The sequence below is a fragment of the Physeter macrocephalus genome, chromosome 21 (genome assembly GCF_002837175.3).
Source record: "Physeter macrocephalus isolate SW-GA chromosome 21, ASM283717v5, whole genome shotgun sequence".
NCBI lineage: Eukaryota > Metazoa > Chordata > Mammalia > Artiodactyla > Physeteridae > Physeter > Physeter macrocephalus.
Window position 1 is genome coordinate 68244699 of NC_041234.1, and position 23767 is coordinate 68268465.

Genomic DNA, 23767 nt, shown 5'->3' on the forward strand with positions numbered 1-23767 from the left:
GCTTTTAATATGTTTTCTTTGTATTTAATTTTTGATAGTTTGATTAATATGTGTGTTGGCGTGTTTCTCCTTGGATTTATCCTGTATGGAACTCTCTGTGCTTCCTGGACTTGATTAACTATTTCCTTTCCCATATTAACGAAGTTTTCAACCGTAATCTCTTCAAATATTTGCTCAGTCCCTTTCTTTTTCTCTTCTTCCTCTGCGACCCCTATAATTCGAGTGTTGGTGCGTTTAATATTGTCCCAGAGGTCTCTGAGACTGTCCTCAATTCTTTTCGTTATTTTTTCTTTATTCTGCTCTGCAATAGTTATTTCCACTCTTTTATCTTCCAGGTCATTTATCCGTTCTTCTGCCTCAGTTATTCTGCTATTGATTCCTTCTAGAGAATTTTAAATTTCATTTATTGTGTTGTTCATGATTGTTTGTTTGCTCTTTAGTTTTTCTAGGTCCTTGTCAAACGTTTCTTGTACTTTCTCCATTCTCTTTCCAAGATTTTGGATGGACTTTACTATCATTATTCTGAATTCTTTTTCGGGTAGACTGCCTATTTCCTCTTCATTTGTTAGGTCTGGTGGCTTTTTACCTTGCTCCTTCATCTGCTGTGTGTTTCTTTTTCTTCTCATTTTGCTTAACTTACTGTGTTTGGTGTCTCCTTTTCGCAGACTTCACATTTGTAATTCCCTTTGTTTTTGGTTTCTGCCTCCAGTGGCTAAGGTTGGTTCAGTGGGCTGAGTAGGCTTCCTGGTGGAGGGGACTAGTTCCTGTGATCTGGTGGAGGAGGCTGGATCTTGTCTTTCTGGTGGGCAGGTCCATGTCTGGTGGTGTGTTTTGAGGTGTCTGTGATCTTATTATGATTTTAGGCAGCCTCTCTGTTAACGGGTGGCGTTTTGCTCCTGTCTTGTTAATTGTTTGTCATAGGGTGCCTAGCACTGTACCTTGCTGGTGATTGAATGGAGCTGTGTCTTGGCGTTGAGATGGAGATCTCTGGGAGATTTTCACTGTTTGATATTACATGGAGCTGGGAGGCCTCTGGTGGACCAATTGCTTGAACTTGGCTCTCCCACCTCAGAGGCAGAGTCCTGACGCCTGGATGGAGCACCAAGAGCCTGTCATTCACACAGCTCAGAATAAAAGGGAGAAAAAAGAAAGAAAGCAAAAGATAAAATTAAATTAAATTTAAAAGTTATTTAAAAAAATAATTGTTAAAAAATTTTTAAGGTGATTAAGAAAAAAGAAAGAAAGAAAGAAGAGAACAGCCAAACCAAAAAACAAATCCACTAATGATAACAAGCACTGAAAACTATAGTAAAAACAAAAACAAAAAGAAAAACTTTCAGACAGAACCCTAGGACAAATGGTAAAAGCAAAGGTATACAGACAAAATCACAGAGAAGCATACGCATACACACTCACAAAAAGCGAAAAAGGGAAAAAAAAAATATATATATATATATAGTTGTTCCCAAATTCCACCTCCTCAATTTGAGATGGTTTGTTGTCTATTCAGGTATTCCATGGATGCAGGGTACATCAAGTTGATTGTGGAGATTTAATCCACTGCTCCTGAGGCTGCTAGGAGAGATTTCCCTTTCTCTTCTGTGTTCGCATAGCTCCCGGGGCTCAGCTTTGGATTTGGCCCTGCCTCTGCGTGTAGGTTGCCTGAGGGTACCTGTATTTCACTCAGACAGGACGGGGTTAAAGGAGCAGCTGATTCGGTGGCTCTGGCTCACTCAGACCGGGGGGGTGGGGCACGGAGTGCGGGGTGAGCCTGCAGCAGCAGAGCCTGGCATGATGTTGCACCAGCCTGAGGCATGTCATGTGTTCTCCTGGGGAAGTTGTCACTGGATCACGGGCCCCTGTCAGTGGCGGGCTGCACAGGCTCCTGGGGTGGAGGTGTGGTTAGTGACCTGTGCTTGCACACAGGCTTCTTGGTGGCTGCAGCAGCAGCCTTAGCGACTCATGCCCGTCTCTGGAGTCTGAGCTGATAGCTGCGGCTCGCGCCCGTCTCTGGAGCTCCTTTAAGCAGCGCTCTTAATCCCCTCTCATCGTGCACCAGGAAATAAAGAGGCAAGAAAAAGTGTCTTGCCTCTTCAGCAGTTCCAGACCTTTTTCCAGACTACCTCCCAAGTAGCCGTGGTGCACTAGCCCCCTTCAGGCTGTGTTCACGCCACCAACCCCAGTCCTCTCCCTGCGATGCGACCAAAGCTGGATCCTCAGCTCCCAGCCCCCACCCATCCCGGCGGGTGAGCAGACAAGCCTCTCGGGCTGGTGAGTGCTGTTTGGCACCGATCCTCTGTGCGGGAATCTCTCAGCTTTGCCCTCCACACCCCTGTTGCTGTGCCCTCCTCCGCGGCTCCGAAGCTTCCCCCCTCCACCCACAGTCTCTGCCCGCGAAGGTGCTTCTAGTGTGTAGAAACCTTTCCTCCTTCACAGCTCCCTCCCACTGGTGCAGGTCCCGTCCCTATTCTTTTGTCTCAGTTTTTTCTTTTCTCTTTTGCCCTACCCAGGTACGTGGGAAGTTTCTTGACTTTTGGGAGGTCTGAGGTCTTCTGCCAGCGTTCAGTAGGTGTTCTGTAGGAGTTGTACCACATGTAGATTTTTTCTGATATATTTGTGGGGAGTAAGGTGATCTCCTTGTCTTACTTTTCTGCTATCTTCATGCCCACTCTGAAATTTAAGTATGTAAAGTAGCAAGTCATTTGTAGAGCTCTAAATATCTGAGCGGGGGTGGTATGCACAACATCACCTGACCTGAACATAGATTTTTATTAAAGAAAAATGTAACATCTTAGAACAGCCCAGTGCAATAGAGCTTTCTGTAATAATGGACAAGTTCTATATCTGTGGTGTCCAATGCAGTAGCCACTACTCAGATTTAGCAATAAGAACTGAAATATGGCTAGTGAGGCTGGTGTACTGATTTTTTAAATTTTATCTAATTATAATTAATTAAAATTTAAATGTAAATACTTGTGACTAATTGCTGTCATATTGGACAGAGCAGTCATAGAAGACAGAAGAGCAGTATGGACATTGTCCATTATCTGGCATGTATATCTCATTATCATTTTGAAAATTTGAAAAATCTATCTTTTAACATTACTGTCTCATCACATAAAAAAATTAAGTACAGCAAACATGCTGTTCTTAGGTTTTTCAACTGACATAACCCTGCATTCATTTGCTTGGGAAAGCAAAGGTCAATGAAAAGTTCAGGCAAACACATAAGACTAAACTCGAAATATACAAACACAAAACACATAAACATAAATGAATAAAATTAAAAATTAAAACTAACGTACTCTTTTCCCTAGATGTATTATAGTCATAAATTGGATAATTGAGTCTGAAACTCAAGAACTTAAGATATTTACTTGTTGTTTTTAGGCTATATTATATATGCTAGTTCCCCCTTATATAACCTCTAATAATTCTTTATAATCTACTTTTATAGCCCTTATTAAAAAATGTAATTATTTTCAATTAACATAAATCTATTAGTATCAACATCAGTCGATACTTAGATTGCTATTGATTTTCCCTCATCTTAGCTAAAATTTAATTTCCATTACATTAGCAAAATATTTTTACTTACCACCATATCCCCAGTGCCTAGAAGAACACTGTGACCATATTAGCCACTGAATATTGGCATGCCAAGAATTAACAAAATTGTATTAAATACCATGGATTTCTGTGAAGTTCAATTCAGAAGCTATTTTTTCTACCCATAGATGAGACATTCCAGATTTGAACCTTCCTAAAAGCCTTTTGAAATATCATTACAAAAATAAAATTATCATTAATCACTAAGTTTACTAAATCAAATTATAATAGTAAATACTGTATGTATATTTAATATTATTGTTGTAAAATTCTTTTTTTTTCTTAAAATAGTTTTGCTAATTTTTCACACTTGTAGATAGATATTACATGAAAAATATTTTCCTTGGCAAAGAAAAGGCAAATTGTTTATTGGTTTATATAAGTAAAATATTAATAGAATGCTCATTTTATTTTATGAATTAAAACCAAGATTAATACACATTGGTTACCTTGTAGGAATATTTTTTTTAATTACATTGAAGCAAACTGATTATTTTAATTAATATTTCTGAAATGCCACCTTAAATTTCATAATAAACATTTAATTCTTCCATCAAGATATATTATGGTCTGGATTTGAATAAAAGAGTAAGTGAATATAAACACACAAAAAAAATCCAAAAAATGCAGAAATATCTTCAAGCAATTCATGAGGAAATATGTAGTTGTACTTAAGTATTGTACTAGATTTTATGTAAGCAATTATAACACTTTGATAAGTTATAAAAGATAATATGACCATATAATCTCACCATATATTCTAGTGATCCCTGAAAACCTGATATTGTTAATTGGTTTCTAACATTTAGGATCTTATTTTAGACACTGGTATGACAGAACAATGAGAAAAAACCCTCAGATGCTATCCTGTTCTTTCAGGACAGAGCACATAGAGGAGATGTCAATAACTGATCTTCAGCACATGTCAGCAACTTTTATGTTAAAAAATATATTGGAGAATTAAAATTGTAGTGTGTGGTTATATTTGTGTGTGTGTGTGCACGTGTACGTGTGTACGTAAGGGTTCATAAATCACCCATGTACTAGGAATCTTAAGATCTTCTGATTTCACAGCCTCCACTACCTTTCTATCTTATTCATTTCTGTCAAAGTGCTACAGGTAACACTGGCTAGAACTGCCCCTGAGAGCCAGTCAATGCTATTCCTCAATCAGCTATCAAGATCACTGTTTATGTGTGTAGGGCTCATCTTATTGTAGTTCAGAGAAGGGACTTTAATTTTTTTTTATTTTCTATTGATAAATTGGACTTTATCAAAATTATCTGACTATTTTAAAGACTTAAGAGTATGAGACCCTCTGTGTCCTGATAAACAATAGCACTTAAGAGAGCCTAAGCACTTTAAGAATTTCACAGTTTTATATTAATTGAACCAGTTCCTTGAGGGTTTTGAGGGAAGCCAGAACCAGAGGAAACTGATTTTAAACATTCCCATAATCTGACTTTATAGGCATAAAGAAAATATAGGTACTGTTCCTATAGCTATATTTTCCAATTTGACATTTTAGCATGTTAGTTTCAGTCCATTGTGCATGCTCATTAAAAAAAAATTATAAGTTAAATAACATTGTCTTGTTAATCTCCAAGAAAATGTCTTTCTTTTTTTTTTTTTTTCTTTTTTTTTTTTTTCGCCAGGCCTCACAGCTTGCAGGATCTTAGTTCTCCGACCAGGGATTGAACCTGGGCCCCGTCAGTGAGATCACCGAGTCCTAACCACTGGACCACCAGGGAATTCCCAAAAATTTCATCTTTAACACCTGTTTCCATAGGGGAAAAAAAAGAAAGTCTGTGTATTTTACACAAGGTTTTATTCTTATCAGAGTTTGCATATTTTCTCCCTCTGCCAAAGTTATTAGCTGTATTTATTAGATGTGATATATGCACTTTTGTCTTGGATGAATATTTTATACTTGATTGTTACTTCTGGTGGTGAAAAGGTGTCCTAGACAACTGAAATCTACAGTAAGATATTTTAATTCATTTGGAGTAACCATTGTTAATTCACTTATAAGTTCATTCACCGTGTGAAACTTAGTGATAATTCTTTTTAAAATTCTACATACTTCTTCCTTTTGAAATCTTTAATAGTTCACATAAATGTTACATTTATCACCATAAAATGCTATGACCTGAAAAGCGCTTAGAATATCTTCTAGCACAACTCTAATTTCACAAATGTGTAGAGATGTTAAGCATCTTGTTTGTGGTGACAATATTAGTTACAAACGAAGTTGGGACTTAGAACTCAAGTCTCTGGCACTTATTTCTGAGTTGAGCCTATGTCATATGACTTCAAGGAATTGAAAACTGGTCTCATTAAATAATAACCTAAGCTAAAATGTTTCCTTCTATGCTTTCCAGGGTCAAAGTATTTTTGGGCTTGATGTTATTGAAACACCAGAAGGAGAGAAGATGCCACAATTGATAGTTCAAAAAGAGTTAGATAGGGAAGAAAAAGATACATATGTAATGAAAGTAAAGGTTGAAGATGGTGGCTTTCCTCAAAGATCCAGTACTGCCATTTTGCAAGTGAGTGTTGCTGATACAAACGATAACCGCCCAGTCTTCAAGGAGAATGAGATTGAAGTCAGTATACCAGAAAATGCTCCTGTAGGTACTTCAGTGACACAACTTCATGCCACAGATGCGGACATAGGTGAAAATGCCAGGATTCACTTCCATTTCAGCAATCTAGTCTCCAACATGGCCAAGAGGCTATTTCACCTCAACTCCACCACTGGACTTATCACAATCAAAGAACCACTGGATAGAGAGGAATCACCAAACCACAGGTTACTGGTTTTGGCAAGTGATGGTGGATTGATACCAGCAAGAGCAATGGTGCTAGTAAATGTTACAGATGTCAATGATAATGTCCCATCAATTGACATAAGATATATCATCAATCCAATCAATGGCACTGTGGTTCTTTCAGAAAATGCTCCGCTCAACACCAAAATTGCTCTCATAACTGTGACAGATAAGGATGCTGACCATAATGGTAGGGTGACGTGCTTTACAGATCATGAAGTCCCTTTCAGGTTGAGGCCAGTATTCAGTAATCAGTTCCTCCTAGAGACTGCTGCATATCTTGACTACGAGTCCACAAGAGAATATGCCATTAAATTACTGGCTGCAGATGCTGGCAAACCTCCTTTGAATCAATCATCTATGCTCCTCATCAAAGTAAAAGATGAAAATGACAACACTCCAGTTTTCACGCAGCCTTTCATAAGTCTTTCTGTTCCTGAGAATAATTCTCCTGGCACCCAGTTGACAAAAATAAGTGCAACGGATGCAGACACAGGGCATAATGCTGAGATAAACTACCTGCTTGGCATTGATGCTCCATCTGAATTCAACCTGGATCATCGTACAGGCATTCTGACTGCAGTGAAGAAACTGGATAGAGAAAAACAGGAAAAATATTCATTCACAGTTCTGGCAAAAGATAATGGGACACCACCTTTAATAACCAATGCCACAGTCTTAGTGACTGTTCTTGATCAGAATGACAACAGTCCAATTTTCACTCACAATGAGTACAACTTCTATGTCCCAGAAAACCTTCCAAGACATGGCACAGTAGGACTAATCACTGTAACTGATCCTGATTATGGAGAAAATTCTGCAGTCACTCTCTCCATTTTAGACGCAAATGATGACTTCACCATTGATCCACAGACTGGTGTCATCCGACCGAATATTTCCTTTGATAGGGAAAAAAAAGAATCTTATACTTTCTATGTAAAGGCTGAGGATGGTGGTAGGGTATCACGTTCTTCAACTGCCAAAGTCACCATAAATGTGGTTGATGTCAACGACAACAAACCAGTTTTTGTTGTCCCTTCTTCAAACTACTCCTTTGAATTGGTTCTGCCATCCACTAATCCAGGCACAGTGGTCTTCACGGTAGTTGCTATTGACAACGACACTGGCATGAATGCAGAGCTTCATTACAGCATTGTAGGAGGAAACACAAAAGGTCTGTTTATGATTGACCAAACAACAGGCAACATTACACTGAAGGAGAAATGTGTCCTTGCAGACCTTGGTTTACACAAACTGGTAGTCAAAGCTAAGGACTTAGGACAACCTGATTCTCTCTTCAATGTTGTAAATGTTAATCTATTTGTGAATGAGTCAGTGACCAATGCTACACTGATTTATGAATTGGTGCGCAAAAACATTGAAACACCAGTGACCCAAAATATTGAGACAGCTGATACATCCTCACCATCCAGTGACTATGTCAAGATCGTGGTTGCTATTGTTGCAGGCACCATAACTGTCATCCTTGTTATTTTCATCACTGCTGTAGTAAGATGCCGCCAATCACCACACCTTAAGGCTGCTCAGAAAAACAAGCAGAATTCCGAATGGGTTACTCCAAACCCAGAAAACAGGCAGATGATAATGATGAAGAAGAAGAAGAAGAAGAAGAAAAAGAAGCATACTCCCAAGAACTTGCTGCTTAACTTTGTTACCATTGAAGAAACTAAGGAAGATGATGCTGACAATGATGGAAACAGCGTCACGCTAGACCTTCCCATTGAATTGGAAGAGCAAACCATGGGCAAGTACAACTGGGGCACTACACCTACTACTTTCAAGCCTGACAGCCCTGATTTGGCCCGGCACTACAAATCTGCCTCTCCACAGCCTGCCTTCCAGATCCAGCCGGAAACTCCCCTGAATTCGAAGCACCACATCATCCAGGAACTGCCTCTTGATAACACCTTCGTGGGCTGTGATTCCATCTCCAAGTGTTCCTCCAGCAGTTCTGATCCCTACAGCGTTTCTGAGTGCAGCTATCCAGTGACAACTTTCAAGACCCCTGTGTCTGTACATACCAGACCGGTAGGTAATCCAAGTTTCTAAGTAACCTTCCTAACTTTATTTTTTTTTAATTATTTTCAGTTGAAGTAGGACTTTACAGACTCTACTGACTCAACATGGGATAAAAATGATCACATTCTGCAGAAGTATCTGAATAGATATATGGATTCATTTTAAGTTTGGTAGAAAATCAGAACAAAATGACTCCTGATTGGAGGAAAATTGTGTGAGGAATGATGATTATAATAGGGACAGTGTTGTCTGTAGATGGCAGTATGAACTTCTTGCTAGAGAATATACTGGAAAAACTCCAAAATAAAAGGTCATGGCACTGTCCTCAGTACAATTGTGTGCATAGGATCAAAACAGTCATGGCTAGATACATCACAGTAAAGCCTTTTGGAATCTGATAAGCAAGTCTTAATACTTAATGGTATTGACACTTCCAGCTTCACTTGGGAAAATCTGTGTCAACCCAAGATAATCAAATAGCATCAAGATATCCTCCCTACCCACCATTCCCCCAAACCCCCACAATGAAAAGAGAGTGTCATTTTCAGATTAGGAGCTCACCATTATTCTGGTTCATAAATCTGTATTAACACAATGTAGCAAGAATGGGATTAGGAAAATGAAGTCACGCTACTCACTCTCACCTTCAAGCCAGAGAATGAAATATATATGAGATCTCTACTTTAGATATCCATTTGAGTATTTGCATATTCATGCAAGGTATTAAGAACCCTTCAGGGGACATTCTTAAGAGATAATGACTTTTGGAAAATGAAATATAATTGCTTTCTCTAATGGGCCTGAAGGAAACTATGCACATATTAAGACCCAAGATATCTGTATGCAATAATTTAAAACCCAATAAATTTATGAAAACAAGAGTATATGCAGTCTTTTTTATCTGTATTCCATGGAGAAATGAATAAAAATGTATCTAGAAGTTCATAACTAAATTAAATGATTTAAGTATTTTTATTTCCTTAATAAAGTCAAGTGATAGAATTTATCTACAATTTTTCTCTGGAAGTCATGCAGCATGTTGATTTTAATATTTTGTCTGTGTTACTCTTAAGAAGGTCTTCATATCAGTTTCAGTGAATAAAGCTTTTGAAAACCTATTTAGGCTTAATTGAATAGTATTAATGTGAAGGTCAGAATAGGTTTCCTCTCACCAAAGTTAGAGATATTAAAGAAGTCTATCAGGATTCAAAATAACAATGAAAATAATTTACCATAATTTAAGAAATACTTTTAAGAATCGAGGCCACTCATGGATTTGCATAGTTAAATTATACAATAACGTTAACCTTTCTCTCTTAATCACACAGTGAAAGTAAGATACTAATTCAGTTGTGGGTGCATTTTTGTTACAATAGGTTCATAGTTATGCTATCGCAAATGGTAAAATAGAACCCTACTCTCTTTGTGGAGAGTTTTTGTTACACTTTGAATTAGTTTATAGGGCAGTGGTTATTTCTACAGTTCACATGAGCCCCATGGTTTCTGACCAAGGTGGATCTTAAATGGGTGGCAAACATAACAGATACCTAATATCTCATCATGGTATGTTTTTGTTTTTATTTAACTATTAAAAAGGGTGCTCTCATTTTCTAATTCTCATTGTTATCATTCGGTTTTTTGGAAACATTTCTCAACAGAAAAGTATTCTTTATGAATAGCACTTTATGTGTGTTGTATATCCTAATAGCACTTTTCCCAGGGCTAAATTTGTGACTCACTTAAAAATCTATACAAAGGGTGGGGTTTGCGAATTACTTTTGCAGAGCATCATTTTTAATAGATTGGCTTGTGAAGTTAGTTAGAAGAGCAAATTCTGGTTTCAACTCTTTTTGAAAGCATGGAGATGTTTTAAGAGCTAGACTTATTTTACATGAGGACATGAACACACAGTGAGTAAGGCACAGATGAAGGAAAAATTTGAAGTGTTTTCCAAATATCTTCCTCTTTTATTGTTTTTTTTTGATATTTTGTAATCCTGAGAAAGTCAATAAAATTAATAACTTTTTCATTCGGGTATTTTATTTTATTCAGCTAAGAAATCTTTTCCTAAACACAGAAAATAACTTCATGAGATAGGCAAAATAAGGAAAGTAAATGCTAATGAGGATAAATTCTTGGTTATCATTCAGTTTTTATTAGCTAAAAGGAGTATCTTAGAATCAATGAGTTCTCAGATGACTTATTCTATTTTTTCTCATCTTAAAAAATAGGTAAATTGTATATTTTATGTCATTGGTTCATAGATGTTTCAGATTAATTACTAAATATCTTCTGGACATGAATTGGTGAACTTAGGCAGACTAATGTGATACTAAAAATAATTCGAATCCTTGTATTTTGTGCTACATTTGCAATGTTCTTCACCCTTTCTGTATACACTTCAATTTCTGATTAATGCCAGGAGAGGCATCTTATATTCACTGATGTTGCAGAATGCTAAAAAGTTAAGTGAGCACTGAAAAAGAACTCATGTATTTATAAAAATTCAAATACAGTAGGTGTCTTCTTTTTAAAGAAGCATCATACAAAATGGGGAAAAGTGTCAGCCAGTAAAATAAAAATTCATTGTTCCTTAAGGAAATTCTGACAGTGGAATAAAATATTACTGTTATCAGAAGGCAGAATTATATTCAATTGATTTTAAACAAAGTGATAAATATATTTTCAAAAGGAGGGTTTAGGGTGATATTTCTGTTTAGTTCATTACTCATCTGAATAGAAATATGAAAGTGAAGAAATTAAATGGTTCTAGGAGGCAGTAAGATATAAGGGGATTTATTTTAAAAATTCATGTTTTTAAAAAGAGAATCAAATATTTTCCATAGTTTTTTTTTTTCTGACTCGTGTTCTGAAAAAATATAGAACATTCGTTAGATAGAAGCATATCTATTGCACAAAAACATTTATAACTGGGGAATATGAGGATCCTCTTTGATACAAATTTTTACAGGTATTCTGGAAGGCATTTTTGTATGCATATATTATAGTAGAAATTAAAACATGAAATTTAAAAGATGATCTTATGGTGTATTTTATATTAATGTCTTTCAGAGCAAGCAGATAGTGTTTGGTGCAATTCTAGAAAAACAATAAGAATAATCATTTTAGAATCAATTTTGATAATTGTTGTATAAAAGAGATACAATGCCAAAACGAAATCTTGCTTAACACAGTTCTTCCATTAAAATATTGTGAAGACTATACATTTGAAAAAAAGGGGAACAAAAATGAACTTATTATTTTGAAAGGGCCTTCTGTGTACAAGTCACTGTCTTACTCATGTATTTGAGGTACTTCATTTCAAAAAGAAATAATTCATGGTTACATGAGTGTAGGTATTATAAATGGATTCAAAATGGTAAGAGGAGTCTGAGTTAGCTTGGAATAGGCTTGGTATTTACTACTGTTACATTCCATAACCTTGATATTGTGCATCTGTATTTTAGCAATGTGAATTTTAGCCATGTAGCATGCTTGGCAACTAAGACTCCTAGAACACAACCATCTGATTTTGATAACATGTTATTTTTCTTGTCCTAGACTGATTCCAGGACATCAACTATTGAAATCTACAGTGAGATATAACTTTCTAGGAACAACATAATTCTATTCCCCTTCCAAAAAACTCCAATGATTTGTGATTTCAAAATTTGGCTAAGATCATTTATCTTGTAATCTGGATTTCCCACTATAAAAGCAAGCAAAACAAAAACCACCTTAAAAATTATGTCCCACTGAACCCCATGCTTACTTTAGTTGTAATCTTGCAATCGAAATTTTAAATTTGTGGAAGGAAAAGTGCAGTGTGATAAAAAAAAATAAATGTTTTATCATGCTGTTTCTCAATTTGCTTCCTCTGAATGCCAACAAGTGTGATGTAATATAATGTGTCTTGATGTACAAACTGATGGTTAATGTATCAATCATGAAACATGGAATTACTTGCCCTGTCTGATTCCTGAAGAATTTAAACATCATCTCCGGGAGTTTGGAAGTGAAGCTGAACTATCCAAGCTACCCTCTGAAAGGTATCCAAGGGCAAGAGATTTTCTTTAATATCAAAAATACAAACAGCAACAACAAAAAAACCCACTTTAGATCATTTTTTGGAAAATATTCACTACTATAGTGTTGTTGAGAAAATAATTATAATTATCCATCACTCTGCTGAAAAGTTAGATGATATAAAATAATTTTAATGGGTTTTTATGTTGATTATAATCATGTTGTTCCACTACTTTAATCATTAAAAAATTATTTTTGTTGTAATCATGTTTCTTTTTTTCTATAAATACTGAAAAACAAAGAAGTTTCTTTTTCTATTTTTATCTATCAAAAGAAGAATGTAAAGTTCTTTATACTCCCTGATATTTTGGGGAAAAAAGTACTGATGTTTCTTATATAGTGAAATGTAATTCTGTTCATATATGAGTAGAGACAAGGATTTAAATAGGATATTTTGAAAGATTTTATCTTAATTTTGAAACCACCTAGGAAAATATAAGCTACTAGAGTCAAACAGCTAAATAGATATACATAATTTCTCTGGCATTAAATTACTGAATATATTTCATTGCTTTGAGTAATTTGGCCTTTAACTCATTCTTCACAATATGTTAATTAATCAATTTTCTACACAAATGACTAAATGCCTCAAATTTGGTGTACATTATATTTATTGAGGAAAGAATGATGTGTCCCAATTTTACATTGTATTCTTTAAGCTGCTTATGACTTACTAACAGTACTAACATAATTTTTTTTAAAGCATGATTTCTTGGGGCTAAAAGGGAGTATAAAGGACCTTTATAATCACAACATAACATATGTTTCCTGGATTCTCATTCAAATGCTTCATTGTGTATCATTTTACCTTGCAAAGTGTGGATAGGATTTGGTCTATTATGTATGTGCATTAAATTACTGTATTATTTGAAGTGTTCCTTGGTGTAAAGGTATTTAGAAGAGGCTTATGCTCTATTTAGCATTTCAAATTAGTGTAATTCTTGGATATTTAATATATAGGCAATATTTTTTAAAGATTTCTGTTAAAATTTAGCATTCTCATTTACTCAGTACAGAATCTCTGGTACCTCCAATAATGTCAAGTTCCTTGAACATGCTTGCTATCTGGCTTTTTTAACATTACTTAGTTAATTATAATGACTGTAAGTGTAACTGTTTTACTGATAATGAGAAATGTCATGTAAATTACAATATTGTATTACATACTTATAAGCAACTATTGTAGAAAAATACTTAAAATTAAATTTTAACTTTGTGAAAGTTGTTCATATAGAGTAACTTTATAATATCTCCCCTATTTCTTCCTGATAAATTAAATATTTCAGTTTAATTCAAATCATTTCAAGGAATGTCAAAATTGAGCCAACTTGTTATACCTCTAGAGTCATTGCCCTGCAGGTACCAAGACGTACTAAGGGTAGGAGTTTCCAAAATCCATAGTCTCACTTAATTGTGAAAAAAATTATAATGCCCAAGAAAATGAATCAATACTTCACATGTCCCATGATAAACTAGTGTGGCTTAATGACCATTTGTATGTGTAATTATTATATAAATGCATTTTAAATGCTTGTGTCATGACCACCATGGTCTCTGCTTTTCCACACATTCTATGAGCTAGAGGAGAATACTTCATTTTTCTTCTACTTCAGTGACCCTTTCCTTTAGGCCTGTGATAAGGAAAACTCCTAATCACTCCTTTGTATATATGAAGATGAAAATGTCTAGAAACTGTTACCCAGAATCTCTTTTAAAAATTCCTCAGTATTTTTATGGGGGTCATCTTTGCAGAAGATAAAAATAGAAACTTTATTTTTAAAGCTGCAAGTGATTTCATCTCTCAGAATATAATTTCTGTGAGAAAGGAACTTCTGAATTGATTTCTTTCCTGCTCTTTGAGGCTAAAATATTTACCCGTATAAACCAATGATGATTGAGGTTTAACTGTATCTAAACTTCAGCCATAGATGAAAATGGATTCTGCTTTTGATTATTAACTACACTTGATCTGTCCTTTGCTTATGATTGAGGAAATAATATTAACATTTGAGAACAGTATGGACGGCATTGAAACTAATTTTCCACAAAAGCCAGAGAGGACAAAACTATGTATTTTCCTCTTGGTTTTTTCTTATAAGTTGATTTGATGATACTTTTAATTTAATTATTGGTGTTATTACATGTTTGGCTTACAAGGTCTCAGAAATCTTCCCATCTCTTGTGTTGGTATTAATGGACTCCTAGAATATTCTCAATGAAGTGTCCTTGATGGTCTCTCTTGTTCTTATTCTAGTCAGTGAATAGAGAAAAACAGAAGGAAAGCAAATCTTAAGACTAGTCATCAAAGAAACTTTTAGGGATTACCTAATCGATTAACTACAATGTGCTGTATACTTTCATCCCTGCAAACACTCAAAGGAGTGTAATTTTCTTTTGATTAAAATCCAAAGTGCATAAATTGAAAAAAATTGCTGAAATACATGTCCTCATTTTACATTAAATATGTTTATTTTTAGAAGTGAGGTATTCAAGCTATTACATTTCTTAAGTTATTTTTATTTTCAATGATTTAAATTGAAAATTTTATAGAACAGTTTTAATTCTATCCATTAATTATTCTTTTATGTATACTTCTGTTTTCTCTGCTGACCATCCTGTTCACATTATCAATGTGAACACATATACTTCAGAATAATTTTTAAAAACTGAATTTAGATTCAATCAATCATTATTTCATACAATATTTACTAATCCTTTCATTTCAACACAAAACAATACTGCCACATTTTACAATTTTGTCACTTGCACTCATCACTATTTAATTAGATTTTGTAAGTGTACGTCTAGCTAGGTGTGATTTGAAGCCTGATCTCAACAGAAGTGCTACAGGACAAGCAGAGCTTAAGTAATCTTATATGAACTTAATCTACACTGTGTAAATGCTTCCTATAGGTGCTTTCGTGTAATAGACTTTTTTTTTTAGGTTTTGCTTAGTTTCTGTCTATTTTTACTGTTTAGATTTAGCTTTCTAGTATTTTTAAAGGTGCTGTGATAATATAAAGCTGTATGTGTTGTATATAATTATTATTTTTAAAAAGAACTAATGTTCAATTTATTTTTTCATGCATTATGTGTGTTCATACATAACATCCGTGGTTGTATGTGGTGTTTAGAATTAGGAGTAGACTTTTTAAAATTGTAGAGTAGTCATAGGCCTGTATTTTTATTGCACAATGCAATATACATTTGTTGTAGAAAATTTAGGAAATTGTAGATAGATTTTAACTGTATCTATGACAATTTGATGAAGAATTTTAAAACTATTTGTTTTTACTTCAGGCTATACCAGTAAGTTTTTCTTTATTATTTACTTAGTAATTCTGCTTAACCTTTGAAAGTGGTGCACTTTAAAATTACAGAAATATTCTGCTCTTTTTATATTATAAACTATACATGCAGGATTTTTTACACATAGTGGTAATTGACTTAATTATTATGCATATTGTTTATTTTTATAGATGTATGATTAGACAAATTTATGAAATAGTTGAGTCTGATTAGTTTATAGTATACTAAAGAGGCATACTAGATATCTCTACCACGAGACTAATCTCCCCTCAGTGAAAATATCAAGTCTTGATGAAAAAGCTTTTCCATTAAAAAGAATGCCATCTAAATATCTGCCAAAATTTCCCTTAGAATGAACAACCAAATTATCTATTATAATTATTTCTAAAAAGCCTCGTAGCCAACTCTTACCTTTTTCAAATTCTAGATATTCTCAATTAAAATTGTATAAACTCTCCCATTTCAAGTGATTAATCATATTTAATTATCCACACATACACTGGTACTATCCAATTAGGAGTAAATCTTTTTCTGTGAAGTGAAAAAAATCATATTCCATTAGGTTTCAGATAGTTAAATTGACATAATAATGGAAATGAAGTACTTCAATGGATATTCTAGAAATATATGCACCTTTCTCCCTTGTCCTGGAGCCTTATATTTATTAATTATTCACTGATTTACTTCATAAATGTTATTCTCTTAGAAATGCACTTTAAAAGCATTTTCATTTTTTGTCTTAACACTTGGTAAAAACATTAGATTACAAAATAATACTTTCATTAGATACTTAGAGAAAATTTTTATAATACCACTTTTACTCTCTTTGGTGGTAGGAAACAAATGTGCAACACTGGTGAAAAATATTATTTTCAGAAATCCGTAAAATAAACTTTAAAATGTATTTACTCATCTTACTACATATCAGTTTTAACCTCAGATTCAAAATCAACACAGACCACTATTTCAATGATACTTTAAACAGAATTGCTCATAAACACTATCACCTTACACAAAAATGTTTCCCGTAATTCAAGTATACAGCTCAAATAGTTGTTCAGTGTCACAACCTCGAAGTAATTGAACACACACACACACACACACACACACACACACACACACACACACACAAGAACAAATTTGATCAGCTCTTTTGGTATATAAACACAGACCTAGTCTCATATTCAAGGTGAGAAAAAAACAGACAAAAATGGAATTGCATGGACGCTGGAAAACTAATTTATGAACTCCTAAATGAGAGATTATATTTCATTATTAATTTTATTTATTTGATCACTCATTCAGAACTATGTATTGAGTGCCTTTTTTGTAGATAATTATATACATTATTTATGGTGTTCAGATTGAATAAGTACATATTTTTCACACAAATATAGTTATTCAAGAGAAGGTGCTGAGTTCTCTTCCAGATAGGTATCATAGTTTTGTCTACGTGATACTAAAACATCTGGAGGCAAAATACAATTTTTCACTGAATATGGGGATATTTTGTCTACCTGACAAAATTGACTCCATAAAGATGCAGATTTTATCTAGTACTACAAAATGATATTATAATAGTTTCATTTTAGATAGGAAAAAAGAATTTGACATGTTATATAAAATGAACATTATCTGAACTAGAGCAATTGATAACATTTAACAACAAAATTCTACATGGTGCTACAATTCAACTTTATGTAGATAAATTTGAGTTGTTTGTAAGACTATACACACATTTATTTCAAAACGCACACAAACTGTAGAAATGATGAGGTACACAATTAAGTCATTTTAGGTGTGAGACTTAAAAGACAGCCATACCAAATTCTTAAAATTAAGAGACCTAATTGTGAGTATAGAGGAAAATTCATTTTAATTTGATGTTTATGTAATTCTAAAACAGTGGGATTAAAATGGGTTAGGGTATGTATAAGCATACATATGTTTGTGTGTATGTGTGTATATTTATGTTTTTCAAATTTCTAGCAGAAAAAAGTAATATAAACTTTAAACTATAGACAACTTGTTCAAAGATCATACATCTATATTTACAATGTTATTCTCTGCTCTTTTAAACTCATGCCTCACTTCCAAACTTTAATCATCCTTTATCCCTTATATCACCCTACATAGCACCTTTTATTTAAAAAAAAAAACTCTTGTCACATTCAGTGCATTCTGAATATGTGCTCATGTGTTTTTTACGTTCAAATTATTTTGCCTCTAATGTAACTGCAGTACTTCTCTTCATAAAGTTTCCCTGTTTTCTGAAGGATCACAGATCCAGTAACTCTAAATTATACATTAAAATTAAACTATTTTTCCTAATTACCAGTGTAGATTCTACTTCTTTTCCACACAAAAAAGCTAAGATAAGTTTGCCTTCAGTAATAGTCAACTTCTGCTCAGTTGGCATAACTAAAACATATATAAAATAATCCATTAAAATAATTATTTTTATTTGCATTAATACCTTATTTAATTTTAATACCTCTGAAACCAAAAAAGAGATAAGTAATTCTCTGTTAGTGTTCTGTACAATGTCAGATTTTCAGTTTCAACTCTGCAACTTTGTGAGTTTATGTTTCCATCAAAGGCTAAGATATGGATTTGCCATAATCATATACATGCATACATACTTATCTATGTATGTGTATACACACATACACTTTTATAAACAGCTTGGTGTGAATTATGGATTGACGTAAATCATGGAAATATTTGTGAGGATAGATTCGGTTTTTAGATTGGGTAATGTGTACAATTTATTATCATTTCTGGTTTTGAGTGGAGCTAGTACTACGAACTGCCATTGAAGAAAAGCTGTGTAAAGTAACATTAAAATTGTGAACATTTAAAATACAAGAGCAGTCACAAACAGTCACTCTTAAAATTTTGTTTTTGCTTTGTTATTTGTAGCTGTACTTTTAAAAAAGAATAAACAGGTTTTTGTGTGAATATGTTAGAGTGAATATTATAGGGCATCTTTCAACTGGAATACATGTAGTTACTAACATTGGTTGTATTTGATGTATTTTCAGTGCATAAAGTGTGTGTAATCTGTATTAAGTGAAATACCTATAAATAAAGTTGTTTCTGCATTGCAATAACATATCTTCTGATATTTTTTGAAGCGCTTGTTGTCATCAGGGGCTACCAATTTCATTAACATCATCAAGGATACTAAAATAATTTTTAGCACACTAACATCCTACAATTTCATGGTATAATTCATTTTCTGTGTTGTGTTAACCAGAACTTTATATATTGGCATTCCTGATCACTAACATTGGGAGATAACTGGTCCAAAGCAATGAAGTGGATTGAAGTGACTCATATTCAACTAAAGTTTTAGTTTTGTGCATTTTATTGTACTCAAATTCTTTGAATATTGGTAATATGGTACCACTTATTAACTATTGTTTTTCATAGACCATGCTATAGATAATGGAGTTTATCATGAGTTCAAATGAGATGAATTAAATATTTCTCAAACTCCTGCTATGAGCAAAGCAATGTAGAGAATGATGGTGGTTATGGTGAGGGATGGGGTATTAAGGGGTAGAGATGTGGGACAATCAAGTTTCTCCCCTGGCTTCTATTAGTGTAAAAAGCCTTTTACCCAACAAGTTTAACTGAAAGTATGTTAAAACAACAACAACAACAAAACTTTCATCTTTTCTAGTGCAGAAAATCCCTGACTATATAAGGTTTAAAAAAAAAAAACAAAAGAAAGAAAAAAATTTAAAAGTTTTATCATAATAATTAGGAGGGTGTGTTTGTGTGTGTGTGCACATGTGTGTGTGAATATCGCTAGCAGAGTATCTTACAAGTATGTACTAGGTATTCATTCCAAAGTTCTTGAAATCTGAACTGAGCAAGCATATACTTAACCCATTTTAGGAAGCACCTTAAAGTTATCAACACTTTCCCGAATCACATCCAAATAACAGCCAAATACTGTTGATCTTGCCTCTAAAATACCTCAGACATTTCTCCCTTTACACTTACTTATTCAGGTCTTCATCACAAGTTACTGGTTCCACTACTAATAGGTTGTCCTGCTTCCTAGTTTCATTTGACCAATTTATTTTCTACCCTGTACCCAGAACACTTCCTAAAAAACAGATCTGATCAAGTGAAGCCTATGAGAGAAAAGCTTCTGAGTCTTTCCCCATTGCATATAGGATAAAACCTTAATTACTCTATTTTTCAAGGATTTTACAATTTTAATCAGGTCTACTTGCTAATCCTTATCTCCTACTACTCCATGCACCCCACATTTTTGTCTCACCTACTACTTCTTGTTCCTTGAATATTTCATGCACTTTGATGCTTCCATAAATCTGAACAATTTACCAGAATTACATTAAGCACTTCCTTTGGTTAAGATTCTGTGAGGACGACAAAAATAACTAAGCCATGGTCAGTGAAGTAGAAGTGTAATTGTGGAGATAATGTAAGAAAACATACTTTTTTTGGGCCTCTCTCTGTTGTGGCCTCTCCCGTTGCGGAGCACAGGCTCCGGACGCGCAGGCCCAGCGGCCATGGCTCACGGGGCTAGCCGATCCGCGGCATGTGGGATCTTCCCAGACCGGGGCACGAACCCGTGTCCCCTGCATCGGCAGGCTGACTCTCAACCACTGCGCCACTAGGGAAGCCCAGAAAACATACTTTTAATAGCAGAGAGAATATGATAAAAGAAAAATGAAAGAATGCGACCTGTGATTTTATTAAAAATGAAAGAAGCCTGGATGGTACCCTTTTCTTCAACATCTTTCCTGTTTCTTAACATTAACTTTACATAATTCTTGTGAAATGAAAATCCTCAACAAATGACTAGGTCATATAGCTCTTCAAACAGTAGTTGCTGGAAACTATTTCCAGAAAATTGATGTTACATCATTTTTCTTCATTAATCTTAGAAAGATTTTTAAATATTTACCTCAGATACTTTGATTCTTGTTACATTTCCCGTCCATGAGTTGCACTTAAAATAAAAACTATCAACGGAAAATTTTTACCCATTTGTTCATCTTAATATGAACATATACCAGAGAACCACATACTGCTTTTAGACATTTTGGCAAAAGGAGCATCTCAATGTGACATTTCTTATAAATATAGCAAGAAAAATGTGTTCTTGTCCTCAATAGAGGAACTTTTTCCATGGTGAATGGTAACAAATAGATATTGAGAACTCTGGTTAAAATGTGCTGTCTATATATAAAAACTGTCACTGAAGTACTGAGAAATGGTCATCCCAGATAGAAATCATTTTATCCCTTTCCCCCCATACTGAAAGTCAAAATTATCAAATTTGCGAAAACAGGACAGATGGAGAAACCATTGGATATCAAATGTAGATAACATCCAAATTATAACATGCTAGTGCTACCCTGAAAATTCAGAAACCACATATCCCCTCCCCAAATTGAGAGTGTATTACACACACATGCACACACACACACACACACACGTATATCTTTAAGGAATGCACTTCTTGGCACACACACTGAAAGCAAATACACCACCTGCTTCCTAGAAACAGATGAAAATAAACCACATATTTCTTAAATTAGCCCTTTTTTTCTTTTGTTCTTATTATGACAGAAAAAAATCTTTCTAAATTTCATGCAGGAAACATCCTTGGAGATTGGGGTTTTGTTTTGGTTAGTTTTTCTTTCATTTTTTTTTTCTAAGCAGTCATATCAGGATGCTGGAATGCCAGCATTACTATAAAACATTTCCGTACTACATGATGATGGTTTACAAAAATTCATTACTTATTTCACCTCTGTGTAAAGGGAATGAACATCATCATAAGTAGGGAAATAATGTTTCTTTAGCTCAGTTATAATTATTGAGTTTTCCAACTATCCCAGATAAAATAAAAGCAACTACTAACATTTTTAAAGTCAGTGGCTATTTTCTTCAGTACATTACCCCTTGGGAATATAGGGCCAATATAAAGGGGTAATGAAGTTGGAAGGTTGGATAGAATGACAAGGCTAAGGACTCAATAACATGAAAACCTTGCAAGATTAACACATTGCCACACTTCTAGTGAACAAACTTCCCCTTCATATTTGTATGATTTTTAATATATTTTTGAAGTGCTTCTATCACAACAGTGGGAAAATTATTATTCATAAACTACACCCTCACTTACCCTTTTTTCATCTGATAGAGCCAAAAAGTATTTTTTTACTCTGATTTATTTCTTGGGAACAATCCTATCTAAAATCAATCTAACTGAAAAATTACCATAGCTATATGCCAAATCTATCTTAACTATATTCCTACCGCAACTGTCTTTGCACTTGTGTGTAAAATATTAAAATTCATGGTGCATTTTGCTTTTCATGGAGAAAAATTCCATATTCCTTCTCCTAACTCTGATAATAGAGTTGTCAACTTTCCCTTTCTTCTTCAGGTTTGTCTAGCTTGTGAAATGTGATAAAACCCCAGGTTGACTATCACATATGAGCATGGGAAGTATTGGACCTGCTGAGAGAGACTTACCCTCTTAACACACAAAGGAAATATGCTGTAGGCCAGTCCTCTCTGTTCTCTGAGCAACTTTTGTGGTCCCATGTTCAGATAGGAACATGTGTCTTGGCTCTTTTTCTAATCTCTGTCAATCCAATAAGAGAAAAAGCCTCAGTTACTTAGATATGTTCTGGACTAGGTGGCCCTTTCTCCCCTGGAAAATAAGTCTGACCATCCTGTCCTTACAATACATTTTTGTAACGCTTTCTTTGTAAAATCACTCTTTGATGTACTTCAGTCAAATCACCTGCACAGTCATTCCCTGAGCAGTGATCACTGCACTTGTTACAATGAAAATATGCACTGTATGGAGACTAAAGTTTACCCACCATAACCTGCTATTCTGAAACTACCTTTTTCATGCTGAAAGAAGTATAGTTTGCATAGCTAAAGCAACAAGGTGTTTGAATCTTGTGAAAAAGAGACTGAGACACAGGGAGACGGTACTAGTGCTGAAAAATACAAAAGCCTAACAGGAAAAGAGAAAGAGGTGGTAGGAGCCAAAGGGTTAAAACCATGGCTTTCTCCAGGTCATCCTCATTCACTCAACCATTAGACAGTGATTGAGTACATACTTTAGATAAGGCCTTACTACAAAGTTAGGTTATGCCTGAATTTGTCCTTAGGGGAGGTAGTCCAACAATAGAAGCTGTGTACACAAATGATGGTGACCAGGTGGCCCACAAAACCAGTACTCTTATAGATGGGAATAAATTAACATTTTAAAGGTACTTCTAATTTTTTCCAGGAAAATAACTGTTGCATCAGAAAACTTCGTGTTAACTGGTTAACTGGCGTTAATAGTGTTGACTGAGGTAGAGATATAGGTACTTCTCCAAGTAAATCTAACTGTTTAATTTAATCATGAGAAATTTATTCAGCATACACATTCACAAAGAAAGTACTTTTTCTGACTTTTTAAAGTTTCTCTTTTTATACATGTTATAGAATTTGAAATTTTAATATTTGGTTCATGTCAGTGTGCACTAAGTATTGGGTCATATAGTTAACTGAGCATTTCTTTTTTTTTTTAACATCTTTATTGGCATATAATTGCTTTACAATGGTGTGTTAGTTTCTGCTTTATAACAAAGTGAATCAGCTATACATAAACATATATCCCCATATCTCTTTTTAACATCTTTATTGGAGTATAACTGATTTACAATAGTGTGTTAGTTTCTCCTTTACAACAAAGTGAATCACTTATACATATACATATGTTCCCATATCTCCTCCCTCTTGCGTCTCCCTCCCATCCTCCCTATCCCACCCCTCTAGGTGGTCACAAAGCACCGAGCTGATCTCCCTGTGCTATGCAGCTGCTTCCCACTAAC

The 23767-nt window shown here is 34.3% G+C and overlaps 1 protein-coding gene across 7 annotated transcripts in view; it reads left to right on the top strand.

The window, feature by feature from the left end:
* PCDH11X (protocadherin 11 X-linked) overlaps positions 1 to 23767 on the top strand; it is a 728057-nt gene that overhangs the window by 40008 nt on the left and 664282 nt on the right. For 6 of the 7 annotated variants that reach the window (XM_055081827.1, XM_055081826.1, XM_055081828.1 and 3 more), the window contains exon 2: positions 5991 to 8489. In XM_055081827.1, coding sequence (XP_054937802.1) covers positions 5991 to 8489 — 2499 coding nt within the window. Of the gene's footprint in view, positions 1 to 5990; positions 8490 to 12041; positions 12087 to 23767 lie in introns of those variants that run through there. The other variant, XM_055081832.1, reaches the window with a different exon arrangement.